Source organism: Cupressus sempervirens, chromosome 7 (assembly GCF_028749045.1).
Source record: "Cupressus sempervirens isolate cs-2001-9-10 chromosome 7, ASM2874904v1, whole genome shotgun sequence".
Lineage (NCBI taxonomy): Eukaryota > Viridiplantae > Streptophyta > Pinopsida > Cupressales > Cupressaceae > Cupressus > Cupressus sempervirens.
This window is the reverse complement of record NC_143124.1, coordinates 672701534-672720789: the sequence shown is the minus strand read 5'-3', so window position 1 is coordinate 672720789 and position 19256 is coordinate 672701534. Positions and strand designations below refer to the sequence as shown.

Here is a 19256-nt window from a genome sequence, read left to right as displayed (position 1 = left end):
TTCAAATATTTCAGCGATTTTCCAATGGCGCCGATTGCATCTTCAGAAATATTTTCAAACGGCGCCGATTGCAAGTTAACCCTATTCCAATTTAAGCTTGCATAACCAAACAAGGGATAAACAAGATTGGATTGCATTTTTCCATTCCTATTCTTCATTTTCCATTCTCATTCAAATTTTCTATTCTAATTCTCAATTCCTACGCTTGCAACCAAACGGGCCCTAAAGTATGCATGAATGAAACTACTTGAAGCTGGGTACCCACCTTGGCTTTTTTGTCAGATGCTTTTCTTAAGTCACTAAGTACATGAAAGAGGGGGAAACTTAAGTTCATTCGCTAGGCATCACTTTAAGTTGCCAAAAAAGATGTGCCTAACTTAAAATAACTTAAGTTGCATCAAAAGATGTGCACTTAACTCAAACTTAAAATTTATAATAAGCCAAGGACTTCATTTCTTACCCAATGATGCTCTATGTCCTTTTCCTCTTGGATAATCCAAGGAAAGGATAGCCAGTTGCTGCTAAATGTTTTCCTTTGAGTTGAGGACATTACATTTTAGGATTCTTGATTTCTAGGATTATTTAGATAGAAAATAACAATCATATGCAAATATAACCAATAACAAAAAGGAATAAAGCACACATAACTGGAACAAAAGACACAAATATTTAACACAGTTCACCCAATTCTGGGCTACCTCCACCAAACAGAGAGTCCAATATTATAATCCAATAACTTGTGACAATCTTCAATCTCCCTTACAACTCAATACCTGTTGCAAGAAGCTATATATTCTTTTTAGAAAACCCTAACCCTAAGCCAATATTACATGATATGTTGGGTTAACAAGTTAATCCTAAACATACTTGATGAGTTAACCTTGGAAAATGCTTGACAAGTTAACTTGAAAATGCTTGACGAGGTTAAGAGGACATGCCTTATGAAAAGTGTACAGTACTTGCCTGATCAATCACCACAAATCAACAACTCCCATTTGGGGACTAATCAGGCTCCACACTAAACCACCTCACATTTGAAGACTGATCTTGTAGCCACATTGCTACCCCTAAAGCTCCCATTGGATTGACGCACCCTAGACTCTGTTGTTCATTTATTATTTCCAGTCTAGAAGACTAACCGAAGTTGAAGAGGAGTCCAGCTTCTCCCTTGACATCATTTTTCTAAACATATCCGTTGGATTGTCATCTGTATGTATCTTCTCAACTTTAAATGTCTATTATGGAAAATTGACCGAATGAAATCGTATTGCAGCTATATGTGTTCTGTCTTTGAATATAAAGAAGAATTCTTGGCAAGATGAATGATACTCTGACTATCTACATATAGATAATTTCTAGTTTGTGAGTGCCCTAACTCTTCCATGAAAGATTGCAGCCATATCATCTCCTTGGTTGCCTCTGTAGCAGCAACATACTCAACCTTTGTAGTGGATAAAGCATTCACCTTCTAGAATCGAGAAATCCATCTCACCAATAGTAGATACATATCCTGTAGTACTCCTCCTGATCTCTAAATCCCCTACCAAATCTGAGTCAACATAGCCTTGTAAAATAGTATTAGAGCCCCCAAAATGTAAACATTTGTTGAAGATACCTCTCAAGTATCTGAGAATCCATTGCATTCCAATGCTTAATTCCAAGATGACTCATATACCTCCTAACGACTCTCACAACATATGCAATATCTAGTCCAGTGCATACCATTGCATACATTAAATTGCCTATTGTTGAAGCATAAAGTACCTTAGGACACATCTCCTCTTCCCTTGTCTTTGGACACATCTCTTTAGTCAATTTCAAATGACTAGGCAAAGGTGTGTTGAGACCTTTTGCATTCTCCATATAAAATCTTTGCAACACTTTTTCAACATAATCAACTTGAGATAGAGTCAATTTCTTGTTCTTCCTATCTCTACAAATTTTCATACCAATGATTTGTTTTCCTGCCCCCAAATCCTTCATTGCAAACAAAGTTGCTAATTGTTATTTCAACCCTTTAATGTGATCTATGTTAGACCCGCGACAAGCATATCATCAACATATAAATATAAAATAATGTAGCTATCATCATCCAACCTTTTAAAATAAACACAATTGTCTAAATGACACCAACTGTATCCATGCCCAACCATTAAACTATCAAATTTAATATACCATTGTCGAGGTGCTTACTTTAAGCCATATAAACATTTCTTCAATTCGCACACTAAATTCTCCTTATGATCTCAAATCCCTGTGGTTGTTCAATATATATTTCTTTTTCTAAATCACCACGGAGAAGTTATTTTAACATTAGGTTGTTCCATATGCAAATCTTCAATAGCCACAATATTTAAAACAGTGTGAATGAAAGTCATTTTAACTAACTGGGCTTTAAATGTTTTCTTACGTCCATCCTCCTCTTTCAGTCTATTAACCCATTTATTTTGGAAAGCTGTTTTACTAGCAGGTAATTTACATAATGCCCATGTTTGACTTTTTGGTAACGAGGCCATGTTTTTTGTCATTACAGACTCTCATCAAATCTTCGTTTCCACCTGCATTGCTTCATATCTGTTTGGTTCACCAACATCTATTAATAAAATAGAGTACAAAGAGGGAGAAAATCTTTTAGGAGGTCTACTTAACCTTGTTGACTGTCTAACATTCATTGGAGTTTGTGTTATTTTTTATTGCTATTGTTGTGTAGCTGAGGGACCACTGAAACATCATCTTTTTGAGCATTATCCAACACTATATAACCATTTTCTTTCTTCTCATGTTGTTGCAATAGATCTTTGTATAACACTTTCTCATTGAATATGACATCCCTGCTTTTTACAATTTTATGATTTTCAAAATCTCAAAAGTCCAATGAAATTCATCAATGCTATATCCAACAAATATCTATTTCTCTGACTTGATTCAAGCTTGGTCCTATTTTTAGAATCTACATGTGCAAAAGCTTCACAACCGAAGGTTCTGAGAAAAGAATAACTCACCTTCTTGCCCGTCCATAATTTATTTGAAATACCTCAACCCAAAGGAGTAGAGAGGCCTCTATTAATTAGATAAATAACAACGTTTAAAACCTCTGCCCACATATTTAAGGAAATGCTAGCATGTAACCACATACTCCTTGCACGCTTCATTATTGTCTTGTTTATGCGTTCAACCACTCCATTTACTTGTGGAGTCCTTGGAACAATTTTATGCCTACAGATACCATTAGTGGAACAATAATCTTCAAAATCTTTACTGCAATACTCACCACCATTATCAAATCTGAGATATTTTAGTCTTTTACCAGTCTTATTCTCAACCAAGCTTTTCCATTTTTCAAAAGTTTCAAAGACATCAGATTTCTATTTAAGAAAATAAATCCATACTTTTCTAGTTGCATGATCAGTGAACGTAACATAATATAGAAAGCCAACAAGGGAAGATACCTAAGCTGGTCCCCATACATCTGTATGCACAAACTCTAATTTCTCATTTTTTTTCTTTCCCACTCTTTAGAAAATTGACGTTTTTTTGCTTTCCATGCACAACTTTCACAGAAATGGACATTGACACATTTTATACCAGGTAAAACTTTTTTTGAACGAAGTAATTCCATACATTCTTCACTCGTGTGCCCAAATCTGTTGCTCCATAATGTTGTTTCAGAATCTACAACTACTGTTTGATGTTATTCATTCTCAATAGTAGCAATTGTTCCTCAACACCAATCTTTCTTTGAAATAAATGGAGTAGAAGGAATAATGTGACCTGTACAAAAATATAAGGTGCCTATTTTGACTCATTTTTCTACTACTAAGGAACATTTTGAAACCTTCCAATTTTTATCATTAAAAGTAACTGTGCAACCCTCATCACCTAATTGTCCTGCTAAAATTATATTCCTACTCATCCTTGAGACATGTCTTACCTCTTGTAGTAGCTAGTGATTCTCATTTTTTAACTTAACTTTAATTCTTCCCTTTCCATTTAATGGGCACCCCTGGATGTCCCAAAAAACTAAACCAATTTGCTGAAAGGAATTTTGTCAAACAATTTGCATTCAACCTCTTATTTCTCCATTTAATATTTTAAACCCCTTATAACTCCGGAAATCAAACTTTTATTTGTTTGTTGTGTTTTGTGCATGGAATTGGTATCATACAACATAAACAAGAAAGAAACTACAATAATATGCAAAGTGGAAATGAACTGCTGCTAATAAAATGTTATTTTCAGAATTCATAAAACCAAATACATGGCAGATTTATCAACTCACTAATTACTTCAGCAGTATTGACATAATACTCCAGCCCATGCTTTTGAACTTGCTGCTATAGTGCTTTGTCCTTCAACCAGTCCACTACCTTCGTAATATCATTCCCTCAAAGCGGCATAAGCATCGGAAAAGTAGTGAAGAAGATATGAGCAAAATACCAAATCTGCCTGTAGCTGGAAATGCAACTAATTTGCCTGATAATGAAGCCAATAACAAAGAATTCCAAAGGCCAAACCCCAAGGGAATGACATCTAGAATGTTACAAGAGAGGATAGACGTCCTCAAATGCTAAGAACGGAGCTGCAACTCACACACCAATTTCTTCTCATATTCAACCTGGCTAATGAAGTCACAAATGCTTCCTTTTATTCTATTTCCAAGGGTCCGCTCAGCTCATATGGACAATGTGGGATAAAAGATGTGTAGTATATAAAACATATATTAAAATACCCCTTATGTCTCCTTTGGGTACACATCCCCATAAAATAAATATTAAAGTAACACTTTAATATTTTACAATTAAATTAGACGTTACTTTAATAAAACTTCAGGCATTAAAATGTATTAGCAATCGGACTCCGAATAATGCGAGTGATAGCTCATCGGAAAGCTCTCACCGAGGAGTATCAAATCCAATCACCAAAATTGATCTGCACTGTGTCCTGTCGACTTACTAAAAATAGTAAGTATGCCTGAAACTGAATAAATCAACTTTGTTTTGGCCCAAATTGGAAATGACTAGGCCAAAACACTCCAGGATCCCATTAAACCCTTCGTTAGCCCTCGGGACCATGTAGAACAAGGCTAACGCACACACACTTGGTCAACTGCTAAAATGGGGACATTACATTCCAACAATATAACAAGGTTCATTATCTCCCAAATAGACTAGCCCAAAATCCCCTTGGACATAATCAATAAGATAACTTCTATGGGTGTAGCATGAAACAAAGCCCTTGAATCTAAAACCTATGAATCATCTACTTTTTCTAGGGAAAGAAGTAAAGCATCCTCTTCAAATTTATTACTTACCACATTTGCCTCTTTATTTCTTTTTTGTTCATTTCCATTATTCTTTTGAGACCAGCAATCTTTCTTCTTATGACCTAGTTTCTCATAGTACCAATAGTCTTTTGGTCCTCTGGATTGAGACCTCTTTCCCTTAGATTTTCCTCTTGATTTCTAACAATTTCTAGAGTTATTTCCTCTTTGTCATTTTGCCTCTACTTTCTACATTCAAAACACTGCTTGATATAGATCCACCTGAGCTTTTCTTATGAATTTTCTCATTCATAATAACACCAACATCATTAAATTTTAGGGTATTTGAACCAAAAATAGAGTTACTAACAATGATTACAAAGCCATTCCAACTTCCAGGCAAAGAACACAAAATTAAGAGAGCTCTAGTTTCTTCATCAAAATTGACATTTGCACAAAGATAATTGACTTGTAATTGTGTTAAACTCATCTAAATTATCAACAACAAACCCATCTTTATATTAAATAAGGCTTAAACACTTCATTAGAAATACTTTATTTGAAACAGAAGGCTTTCATACAACTTTGCTAGGGTTTTCATCTAATCTTCAATTATCTTCACTTTTGTAATATAAAATGCCACTGATTGTGCCAAGCATAAATGAATACTTCCAAGTGCCTTCCTGTCCAAAATATCCTATTCCTCATCTGACATATTTGAGACTTTTTCGGATTTTCCTCCCAATTGCTGCAATAAATCCTTCTGATAAAGATAGTCCTCCATTTCCATTTTCCACAACTGAAAGTTCTGCCCCTTAAACTTCTCGACCTTCAACTTACCCTCGTTTGTCATTACTTTCACTCAACCTTGAGACCTTCCTGCAAATGATAAATGAAATAATTTGACTCCAATACTACTTGTTAGGATTATTTAGGCAAAACATAACAGTCACATGTAAAAATAATCAATAACACAAAGTAATAAAGCACACATAAATGGATCAAAAGACACAAATATTTAACGTGGCTCATGCAATCCCGGGCTACATCCACCAAACAGAGTGTCCAATATTTTTATCCAGTCACTTCAATCTATTACAATCTTCAATATCTTATTGCTCAATACTGCTGCAAGAAGCTATGTTATTTTTTTAGAAACCCTAACTCTAAGCTAATATTACATGACTTACATCAGCTTAACAAGTTAACCCTAAACATACCTAATGAGTCAACCTTGGGAAATGCTCGACGAGTCAACTCGAAAAGTGTATAGTACTTGCTTGAACAATCACCACAAATCAAGAATGATTCCTCCTAGGTATGGGCATGTATGTATATATACATGTATAATTGCATGCTAGACAAAATTGAAAGTTAATACCATAGTTATAGCACTTGGACTTGGTCAAAAGTCAAAAAAGCTTGGTAACTACTTGAAATTTTTAGTAAACCTAAAAATCTCATCTATTTTAATAAAACTCTTTAAAAGCATGTATATCACTGAATTTATTGACCATATTATTGATTTCCTTACTATATATTGCAATGAAGCAAAAATGAAGAAATAGAGGGCCTACGAGAAAGACAAGCTAGAGAAAGGATGCCACTGATTTTGAGGGATGATCAAGACCCCAAACATACAATCCTATTAATCCATACAAAGGACCTTTAAATATACACAAAGAAAATGATGTTAGTACTAAAGAAACAAAAGGTTCAGAGTCAACATGTTGAAGGTACCTTGATTTCAAAATGTCTCAAACATTAATATCATTCTTGGCATGTCATTGCAAGAGCACAAGTGAAATTATAGAAAGAAAAAGAGCATACACCAGTTGAGGAGAGAAGAAATCATGAATTCCAATGGCCAACAAGATGTGCTATGTTGGGTGATTCATATGGTGCACAAAACAATCACTAGCACGCTACACTATACTAAGCAATCGACATTTGAGCAGATGTGAACAGGAATAGCCTACAACTATGTAGGTGTGGTAAACAATGATCACACTAGCAAGTCACACTATATTAGATGAGAAACAATAAAGCTTGATAACCATGCCTTAGTGGGCACTATGAATACAACACCGCCACTTCGGGCACACGTCAATGAATGACTATAAGTAAAAAGGAGGCCTTAGATGCCCCCCTAGTAGTTGAGATACCTCCATGTTGATATCTTAAGGAAGATAGAAATCCACTTCAAGGATAATCACCTCTAACACTAAGGAGACATCCTCAGCAAAAATGTATGCATTTTAAACTAGGAAGAAAGATTCTTGTAAAGGATGTGATTCTTTAAGCAAGGAAGAGATAGTTATTAAGGATTTATCTTTGCCAAAATGTTAAGGTATCCTTTTTCAAGGATACTTGACTATCAAAGGGAGAAAGAGATCTTTGCCGAAAGATATCTACCGTCAAAAAGGGGATTTTTAACAAAGATGACATCTTTGACTAAAAATGGAAGGAGACAAGAATAACATTAAACACTTTCGCTATTGCTAGGAAAGGGGGTTCTTGGTGAAAGATCACACACTTTAATCACCAAGGGAGAGATCATTTGTAAAGAGATCATTTATAATAGGCACACACTTTCAAGCAAGGAAGATGTCTTAGTCAAAGATGCATACCTCCAAGAGAGGAGAAAATACTCATGAAGAACAAACACATCTGTGCAAGAAATTAAATCAAGTTATAAAAGATACAACTCAAGAAAGGCAATATCACAATTTGACTTGCAATGGAAAATATCTCTTACATATCAATTGATGAGCTAAATGGGGTCTATAATGAAGGGCTCATAAGGCCCAACACTTGCTGAAGGTTTTGCAAATGGGTTAGCAAGCTAAGTTCGGCGTAACCTTGAAGGAAATTCCTTGGTTAAGCGTACTTGAGCAATATTGGGTGGGTAGTCTTCTAGGAAGGCCCAATACTTTACCCTTGTGAGCATCACCTAGAAGCAATGAGTGCCAATTGCTCCATTTATTCTCATGAAAGATGGGTTGTTGTGAACCACTATATTTTAATCATGGGTCAATGAGTTTGACTCATAAACTACACAATTGAATCTCAATAGCAATATCACAACGAATAATTTGTTTAGCTCATTAATTTGATAATATTGAACACAAAGCTTGTTTAATTTCGGTAAGCATCTTGAGACAAGGAACAATTCTTGAGCTGGACCCTATCTTCTAGAAAGGGATAGTACTCGGCCCAGACCTAATTGAGCCACAAGGAATAATATCAGGTCTCGGTCTATCTCTGGACAATGAATTGTATCTACTATCAATTCATGCATTGGCCAGCATCATACTATCATATTTGTGATAACCCAATTTATCATCATTTTGTGTCCAGTGCTCATGAGTGACTGCAGTTAAAGAGCTAGGAGCAGTCAAATCATTGCCGTATCATTTCTTAGTCAAAGTAGTAGGCATCATGGTTAATATTGTTAAAAAAATTCTTGGTCAAGCTGGCAGAAACCAATCACACGTAGGCTTGTCAGTCAATGCAACAATAAATTAGTCAAAAGTTCTTCTTGGTCAGATCAATCTTGATCGATGCTCTTGTTTCGCTGATGTCAATTGATGAGCTAAATGGGGTCTATAATGAAGGGCTCATAAGGCCCAACACTTGCTGAAGGTTTTGTAAATGGGGTAGCAAGCTAAGTTTGGCGTAACCTTGAAGGAAATTCCTTGGTTAAGCGTACTTGAGCAATATTGGGTGGGTAGTCTTCTAGGAAGGCCCAATACTTTACCCTTGTGAGCATCACCTAGAAGCAATGAGTGCCAATTGTTCCATTTATTCTCATGAAAGATGGGTTGTTGTGAACCACTATATTTTAATCATGGGTCAATGAGTTTGACTCATAAACTACACAATTGAATCTCGATAGCAATATCACAACGAATAATTTGTTTAGCTCATTAATTTGATAATATTGAACACAAAGCTTGTTTAATTTCTGTAAGCATCTTGAGACAAGGAACAATTCTTGAGCTGGACCCTATCTTCTAGAAAGGGATAGTACTCGGCCCAGACCTAATTGAGCCACAAGGAATAATATCAGGTCTCGGTCTATCTCTGGACAATGAATTGTATCTACTATCAATTCATGCATTGGCCAGCATCATACTATCATATTTGTGATAACCCAATTCATCATCATTTTGTGTCCAGTGCTCATGAGTGACTGCAGTTAAAGAGCTAGGAGCAGTCAAATCATTGCCATATCATTTCTTAGTCAAAGTAGTAGGCATCATGGTTAATATTGTTAAAAAAATTCTTGGTCAAGCTGGCAGAAACCAATCACACGTAGGCTTGTCAGTCAATGCAACAATAAATTAGTCAAAAGTTCTTCTTGGTCAGATCAATCTTGATCAATGCTCTTGTTTTGCTGATGTCAGCTGCATGATATGCACCTGCATTTCCCTTTCCATCTACAAAGTTATCACACATCAAAAAAGAAAGGAAAGGTCCTTTTAAGGTCCATGATGCCATGTGTGCTAAACGTCTAACTTTGCTTAGATTGCAGTATATTGCACATACATGACCTGCTGCTCTTTGATTGTACTTACAATATGGGTTACTTAACCCCCCCCGAATTTAACGTTTGCCTCAGGGTCAAAATGAAGGCGGCTTTATAGAGTTGTGCTCATGGATGAGCTATGCCATTGTGAGGACCATTTCATGAAATTTATGGAGCTAAATGGAATTTAATATGCTTACTTGGATCTGATTGAACCTCATTTAATCAGGTTAATTGGAACAGAGAAGCTAGGAATTATATTCTATATTTAAATTGTTTATGGGAATTAAGAGTTTTTTGGCATAATGGCACTGGTTATTTTATCCTTTCTTGGACCAAAATTGTCTTCTGGCATCTCTTTCATCTCAGATTGTCCTCTAACAGTTGGAATATGCTGTAGACTGTTTTTGTTTTGGAATAAGGGTTATGTTATTAACTCATTATTTGAAGTGTGACAAATCTGTACTGTTGCAGCTGCAATTCAATGTTTAAAGCGTAAAAAGCTGTATGAAACACAAGTGGAGCAACTTGGTAACTTCCAGTTACGAATTCATGATCAGGTGGGACATACTCATTTGGTATAAAAGCTAATTTATGTACAGAGAGGCATTATTATTAGCATGTAGTTATTATGAAATGTTACAACTTACGTTCTTTTTCTATTTACAATGAATTTGCAGATGATTATGTTGGAGGGGGCAAAAGCAACAACGGACACTGTAGATGCTCTCAGAACAGGAGCATCTGCCATGAAGAACATCCAGAATGCAATGTAAAATATCCTGGACCTTTATTATTCTATTATCTAAAATAAATGTTTAAAAAGCACAGATAGGCTGAGGTACAATTGTTCTGTTGGGCATAGGCACAAATAGTTCTTTTGCAGGTCTGAGTACTCATAGCTTTGAACCAACATGTATTTCAGATAAAACTAATTCTAGCATTAATGTTTTCAGTAGGCCAAAAAAACCTCATACAATGAATTGCATGTACAAGAGGTGTCCCTGTTTAACTTCCCTTTGCCTGTATGCATATGTGATTGACCATAGTATGCAAGGGTTTACATTCATAAATAGAAGGTTGAAAGGTGTATCCAAATGTCCAAATTCTACCAAGCATTAGAACATGGGCATCATCAGACTCATTGCAGATGAAAGGGTGGAACTACCCTGCACTCGCCAGTTTAAACACTAGGGATTTACAGATTAAGTATGCAAAGCTTTTCTAGGTCAATGCAATTATAGTGTTTATTTATGGAAAACACGTGTCAGGAATTTGAATTTATAAGAATGTATAACATCGTAAGTTAGGATTGGAACCTTATTTTAGACAAATATAAATCTACACCATTCTGATCAGAAACCACAAGGTAAGTTGAGCAAAGTGGTATCTAAAGTAAGAGTGGAAATTCCTGCCCCACTTGTCTCATTAAAGTTTTATGGGTCCAGAACCCCACTAAGAAGAGGTGTGATCCATATTGTATTTGGAAACGTATGAGAAGTAGAAATTTGAATATTAACTTGAATTCAGGTACAAAAAGATTTAGAAGTAGAAATTGACAGGAAAACATAGGTAGGATTGCAATTGTGATAGCAACCTAGTCGGGATGTAACTGCAGTAGTGGCCATTGACAGGGAGTGCTTCAAATTTGGAATTTGAACTGTATGGTCCCCATTTTGGCTTCATGTGTGCACCGGAATTCCTCTAGGACCTGGGAGAACCTCCTCCTTCATAGGAATCTATAAAAGGAGAGACAGTGGGAGTTTCAAGCATGTGCCTTTTGAGATTGATAGTTCAGTTGTTCATAGAAAACGAGATGAACAAATTGTAGAGCTTAGAATTGAAGTCCTACTTATTGTAATTATCTATCAAAGAAAAATCAAAGATAGTAAACAGGGGAGCAAGGCTATTGCCACTACCACAAGTTGGGGTTTTCGGGCCCCGTTTTCCTCTAGAATAGGGCATTTCAAAGATAAATCTGACTTTTGTGTGGTTTGTTGCATGTTTTTATTATGTTTTCATTTTCAGTCATAATATTCTCTTCTATAGATTAGATTTCATTTGCATTAGCAAGTATTTTGAAATTTGAATAATTTCGTACTTTGTGATTCTTGAATTCCAATCAGAAAGTTTACGGATGAGTAACAAACATGAAATTCCTTTTTAAAATCCTCTTAAGCAGCTTCTTGCACTTTTGAAGAAGGTAAGCGAAATGAAAGCTGTTCCCCAATTAACATAAGACTTCTGAAATACTACAACCTGCAAATAAGGCTGGTAATATAGAAGACCATTACTAATGCAAAATAACATCATGTGAGGATTCCTCCAGTACTCTTGGAAAATAACATCATTGAATCCTAAGAAGTTAAATCCAAGGAAGAAGGCTAATGAGATATTGTTGTAGCTCTACATGCCTGTTTAGGGTAGCCATGACCAAACTTCATTCGAGCCTCAAGCTTCTTGTATTCATGCTCAAGGGATGTTTATTTGGAAAACTTTCCATGTTAGAAAATACTCTAGTTATTACCTTGGCCGCAACAACTAAATTAGCAATGCAGTAGTGATGCTTGAAATATGTACCTAACAACCACTATTGCCGTATCTTTCTTGTACTCCAGGGAAAGTCAAACAATGAAAGTGCATGAAATTTTGATTCTCTATTAAAGAAGAGTTTGGCGTTCCTCTTTCATAAGCTGAATTCCACTTTAACATTTTCTTATCTAAAAGGTTTTGTGGAGTGGGGGATTCTGAAATATGCCTGGTTATTATAAAAATTTATCAGATCCGTGAATTTTACATTTAACAGCTGTTCATTTTTTAGGTTTTAGATCCAAGCATGAGTTCAGACTTCAGTATTGGTGTCTTAAAACTTTTGAAAATTTCTATTTGAATGAGATGCAGGATTTTGGTTTTGTAATTGTCTGGTGAAGCTTAGGGCTCAAACATGTGCACCCATTCTTTCTGTCTTGTCGCGGTTTCTAATCCAGACCCCCAGTCAAACTTGCCAAGCTATCACCACAGTTTGCCACCCACATTTGTGCTAATTCAACAACTACCCTAGTATTTGATCTTGCTGACCCAGGAAATTCCCAAAATCACAGATGAAACAGGATGGTTCTTTAGGTTTAACAAAGAAAAGGGAAAACAAGGAAAAAAATGCAAAATTGAATACTATATTCAAATCCTATGACTAGTTCAGATTGAGCAGACTAAGAGTGCAAACTTGAATTAAAAATTTACAAACCTTTGCCAACCTAGTGTGTGTGTGGATGTGCTTGACATTGGGTTGCTCTTAGGAGAATGTGGCAGAAAATACCTGTTTGGATTGTTCTCTCCTCTAACTTGGTTGTGGATGTGGGTCTGATTTATAGACGAGGGATGAGAGGAACAGAGGGTTGAGATTAATTTAGAAGGGATGGCTAAGATTGAATAAGACCAATTTTGAATTTGAATTTGAGAGAGAAAAGAATTAAATGTCAATAATAGGTGTGGAGAATTGGGATTGATTTTGGTTGATACTGAAAGTTAATACGACTTTAGATAGAAGGTAGATGGAAAGGAATGGCCAGGTTCTTGAGTGATTTTAATCATTTGATGGCAAGGATAAAACATTGATTTGATTTTGTATTTGATGATTTGAATTTAAAATAGATTTCAATTGATCAGTAGTTGGGATTGGAAAGATAGAACTGATTTCATAATTTGGATGGCTAGGATTAAATCTTGATTTCATTTGAGACTTTTAGGAATTTGAATTAGGCAAATGTATGATCTGGATTTTGGATTAATTTAATTTTGGACCCAACTTTTTTAACTAACTAATGTTAATATAGGTTAGGATTTGTTTAATTAGTTGACATTGGAAACCTAACTAATCAAATAATCTATTTAATTAATCAGTGCCGGTGGTGTATAAGATTAATGATTGGAATTGATTACAGTATACAGATGAATATTAGGTTCTCACAGGTCCATTGCCACATCTCCCCTCCTGTATATGAATTATAAAATTCAAATACTTCGTCTTTGTGTGCCTTGTGAAAGGGTTTTTCCTGCAAGAGGTATTTATGTCACTGTTGTGGAGATTGTATATGCATAAATTCAACCCTTGTATTTATAGAATTTAGTTTGAATCAAGAAAGCAAACAATATGTAATGAACCTTTGGCTTCTGGTTATTGCAGCCAATCAAACAAGTGCTAGCTAATGAAAAAACAAAAAAGAGAGTAGCAGGACGAGATTATCTTATGCTTGTTAGATTATTGCGGATTCAACTGCATAAAGTTGTTTTTTATACAGGAAGACAAGGGTGTGATTGCAGTTAAAGGTCCTCTGTTGGGAGAGGGGACCCTCGGAAGTGTTTTTGTGGATATCCAATATATTTTCCAATTGCAAACAATCTAATCCTAAATAAAATATTTAATGTGTTCTGTTACTTTCCCTGAAGATTTGTAGCCAAGACCATTTCTATTTTATATGCCCATTTTGTAGTTTTATTAGGTTCTTACAAGTATTTTCTTCATGTGGTTATCTTTACGAGTCAATCTTCTTCTGAATTTTGAGAGATTGCAATGATTTTCTTTTGAGATTTCAAATGATTGCCACTGACTTCATCCACTTAACTTACCTTTCGCATGTGTGCACTGTGTAATAAAATCATTAAGCATTATTTTCTTTCCTAGGAAATGTATGTACTTATATGCATTTCTTTTAAAACGGATGCAGGAATATTGATGACATTGATAGAACTATGGATGAAGTCAATGAACACACAGAGAATTTGAAACAGATCCAAGAAGCCCTTGCTACTCCTGTTGGTGCTGCAGTGGACATTGATGAGGTATATGCCATTTGACTTGGGTCCAAAATTAAATTAATTGGATTATAAAAAAGTTGCTTCAGGTAGTGCAAGAAATTTCTGCCATGTTTGTATCTAGAAGAAATTTTACTTTTCATTGCAGCTACATATTACATGTTCTGATATGTTATGTTTTTGTTTAGTTCTTAGACTTTCACACGTCTTTCCTTTCTGGCACTGATGTCTTTTGTTTTCTGTAGATAGAACTACCTGTAGGAAAGTTAAAATAACATCCTTTTGAATTTCAAGAACTTAATATAATTTATTTTTGTGTATGCATTTTAATGCCAGTTGTTTCATTTTTGCAAACACTATAGGATGAATTGGAGGCTGAGCTTGAAGAGCTAGAAGAAGCAGAGCTGGAAGATCAATTATTGCAACCAGCAAACAAAGCACCTGCAACACAGCTACCACCCGTTCCTGCTTCACGACAGCCTGCATATGCTCCTCCACAGAAAGCCTCTCAAATCAGTGCCGAGGACGATGAACTAGCAGCACTTCAAGCAGAGATGGCTCTGTAATCAATGTATTGTAAAACCCAAAGAGATGATGTTTATAACTTGAAATATTCCTGCTAACTTGTATATGTAATCATGACATAGTTATATCACATCTGAAAATGCTAAATGTATTTTATTATCACTACATTTAGTTCTATTTGTTACTAGTTGCAGTGCCTATGAAAGTTTAGGTGTAACCTCTTGTTTCAGATGCTCTCTGAAATGTAAAACCACTTGCTTGGTCATTTCCATGCGATGGAGTGAATTGAGCAGATAGGTTTAACTTTGAGGTTGTCTAATTATGATACCTTATATGCCTCTGTCGTTATATGCTATACATTTTTCAGCACGCTTATTGCTTTGAGTTTTCTAATTAATAATAGAACTAGGCATGGAGATATTAAGTGCGAGAAATTCCAGTTGGGCACATTAAGATATGAAGATTTCCAGGCAGAAGGCCCTCATTATTGGAAGTGTGTTAAGTGCAGGGAAATAATAATAAAATTTCCAAAAATAAGCAATTTAATGCTGAAGACCTCTCCAGCTTTTTCATGTATTTGGTTACATAATAGTTAAAACGTAAAAGGTTTTTACTTATGATTTTATATATAATGTTACATAGTTGAGAGATACAGAGATTGTTGTCCTCACGAAAAATTATATTGTACTTGTGTTCAATTCATCCAGTGGTTTTTTCGCGTAACTCCAATTTGTTATGGTAGAATATGATTGATCTTATGGATTTTGGTGATTCGTTTTTTCTGGTTTATAAATGAGATTCGCAAAAACTATTCTCCTTCGATAAATGAAGATCCTGTTATATCTAATTAAAGACTTGTCCAAGATAAAGAAAGCTATAGGAATAAATATTATAGAAACAAATTGTATGCTACACTGAACATCCTGTGATATCAATTCAAGTATTACTTGTCTTTTTGGTTGGAATTTTATTGTCTACATTTTATGGTATTCATCCCCTCTTCAAAATTTATCTCCACCTTTTGTAGGAGATTTCTTTACCAAATGCAGGTTAATGTTCCAAAGTGGTTAACCAACACCGCATATAATACTAACGTGGAATCCCAGAATCATCCAAAACATTAAATCCATGAACAACACCATGTCAATAGACAGTTATCAAGTTCATCTCATTTAGTGCAATAACAGAGGCCATTGTAACTTTACATATACAAACAACATTCTCAGACTGAATTGGAAAAAGACAAGGCTTGGCAAGTAAGAAATCATTCAAGCGGCACAAGGAAGTTAGCCACCACGCTCCCTCCTTACCCCCACTTCCACACACCACCTTGGCCCCTTAGACATTGGTGTTTCGAATTTTCTTAGGTGGGTGTTTGTTGACATGCTTTAAGTAGTTCAATCTATAATGGGTGTTTGTTGGCAAGCTTTGGGTAGTTCAATCTATTATACCAACGGTCTGGTCAATGTCGCGGATCTTTGGAAAAAAAAAAAAAAACAGAGAGGCTTAGTTGTTGGGGGCAGTGACTATACGGCAGAAGCCATGCAGCCACGAAAACCATAAACCATACCAAGGAGGAACACCTAAGTCATTACAAATATTATATATGTAAAACCGTTTTCGTGGCTGGATAGCCACTATCGTGAGAATACAGCCATCAGATGCACCATGGCATCCGATGGGCCCCAACACCATAACTCAAGTTCACCATCTTTTAGTTCATTAAACTCCGCAACAAGTCAAACTCTTGTTTAGGGCAGGTTCCCATGCAACAATATTGCTTATTTTGGCTTAGTAGACATTTTTCAATATTTTTAGCAGCTGCTGGCCTCATGAATAGAAGAATTTGAAATTGGAAGCAAAATTTTAGCGAAATAAAAAAGAGAGGAAAACTTTGGCGAAGACCTGTCATTTGGTTTCTAATAACCCCGTATCCCTGTGCAGTTGCTTATGGATAATTTATATTTAAATTAATCAGCCAGAGTGTTCCCATGGAATTTTCAAGTTTGAAGGAAAAGATAAATTGAAATCTTTTCCTACAATAATGATACAATAGCTCTTAAAATTTCAACAAGAGCTTTAAAAAAGCGGGGGCTGAAAATAAGTAGTCACTGCTTATTGGATGGCAGATGTCTTCACCCTTTTATTCTTTTCATTTGTCTAAATTTTATTTGTAACAAATATTATGCAAACTTTTATTTGAAATTTTATTTATTAGTGTTGTTTCAAAAATAAGCAGCAAATTTTGTTTCCATGAATATGAAGACCTGCCCTAACATTGGGATCCCACAGAGGCATTTAACTTTTATTTTCAAGAAAAAAGAGGTCCCATGAAAAAGAGGATTTCTTAGAATCTTCTCCATGAAAATAGTAGCCCCTGCATTTTATGGTTGCATAGGATAAACTATGGTGGAGCTAGAGTTTACCCAACCAGCATAAGGTTTTTTTTGGCCACAAGTCCTCATTCTCTTATCTTCGAAAAAATGAAAAAAAGAAAAATTAATGATTCCCTCCCAAAAAAAAAAAAATTAAGGGAGATTAATTTTTTTCAAAAACTTTAATCACTATAAACTCAACTTCCTTAAATTTAGGGTTTAAACTTTGAAGCTGAAATGTATTATGTAGGACTGTTATAATTTAAATATTCCTATAAATTCTATGGGACTTAACTCTATTTCTCTCTTCATGGAACCTCAATCTAAGTAGTTGTTGAATATTTCTAACTCTGTTGATTTTCAAAGCTTAATTTTAACTTTTAAGCAACTCATAACTGCTTAAAATAATAAGCAGAAATTGTACATATGCAAGCCATAAGAACATGGAGTTACCACAAGTTAATATTTCATCTTTGCTAAACCACCCACAGTTTATTCCCACCCAAATAAAAAAAAATTAACTATGTTTTTCCCACTTGTCGTGCAAGAAAACAGTTATGAACAAACCTATTTTCATTTTAATGCGTACTCCCAACTTACACTACCAAGCTAGGAAGATTGGAACATGGTAGGGACATCCATCAAACATAATGAAGAAGATCTATTCAGATAACACGATTGAAAATTGACTGTAGACATGTTTGCAAAATGTGGAAGTGCAGAGTGTTGGAATAGTTATTTTTTGGTTGTCTTGTGAGCCTTTTGCATGCCCACCTACCAAGTCTAACAATTTGCAGCTCCAACAAACATAACATTTAATACAAGTAGGTAAGTTCAAATTTTGAAAATGAGGGGGAAAATTTGTGAGCAGGAAAAGACAAAAGGGGGGAATGTTCGTTTATTCTATAAGTCAGATCCCAGACATTCTGAGAAGAGAAGTGTTCAACAGAACAACAAAAGCATAAAGTTCTATCAGACTTAGCAACAACACGTGTGGACGACTTTCTAAGGTTTTTTGTGAAAGTGAAGTTCTGTCCTGTATGTGCAGTGATTGCTCTAGGTTTATTATATGCAACCATACGTCGCTATAAGTTTGTTTTAAGTATTTAGATTCTTTTTATTCTTCTAGGATTTTGTAGATCATTCTCCAGATTTGTATTAGTTTGATTTAGTTAATAGAAAGCAAGCAAGCATACTTGCCAATCTCAAATCTATTGTGTTTTGATCTTGTCTCTATTGACACATCCCGTTGTGCATGTTAGTAGTTTTGGCAAGAAGGAGATATCAATAAGTTTGTTGACGCGTTTTTTTTTTCGGAACATTGTTGATTCTCCCTGCATTACTCGACTTGCGTTTGAGTTGAGTAACTCGGCTTCCATTGATCGAGGAACTCAATCTCCTCTATTGAGTCCCCTGTCTGCCTAGCTCCCTTTGGTGACTGAGCAACTCAGTCCCTATTAGTGCCAAGCAAATCGACACTGTTCTGTCTCGACACATTACCTTGCTGAGCAACTTGGTTGCTTCAACAAGTTTTTTGAATCTTTGAATTTTTTACATGGTATCAAAGCCATTAGGCCCCACATCCTCATGAGTTTGAGTATTGTTTCTAGGTGTTGAAGTTTTTTGTGTAGGAGACATAGACCGGAGATGCATGAAAGACTTGGTAGCAGCCACTGTCCTTAAATGGACAAAATTATGACACTTGTGCAAAGAAGATGAGAACCATTATGGTTGCAAATGACTTTTGGGAGTT

The 19256-nt window shown here is 35.4% G+C and overlaps 1 protein-coding gene across 1 annotated transcript in view; it reads left to right on the top strand.

Moving 5' to 3' along the window:
- Positions 1-15497, top strand: part of LOC149548460 (vacuolar protein sorting-associated protein 32 homolog 1-like) — a 34570-nt gene extending 19073 nt beyond the window's left edge. Inside the window, exons 3-6 of the mRNA XM_089792523.1 lie at positions 10266-10351; positions 10472-10563; positions 14516-14630; positions 14966-15497. Coding sequence (XP_089648649.1) covers positions 10266-10351; positions 10472-10563; positions 14516-14630; positions 14966-15169 — 497 coding nt within the window. The 3' untranslated portion in view covers positions 15170-15497. The remainder of the gene's footprint in view (positions 1-10265; positions 10352-10471; positions 10564-14515; positions 14631-14965) is intronic.
- Positions 15498-19256: the final 3759 nt, after the last annotated feature.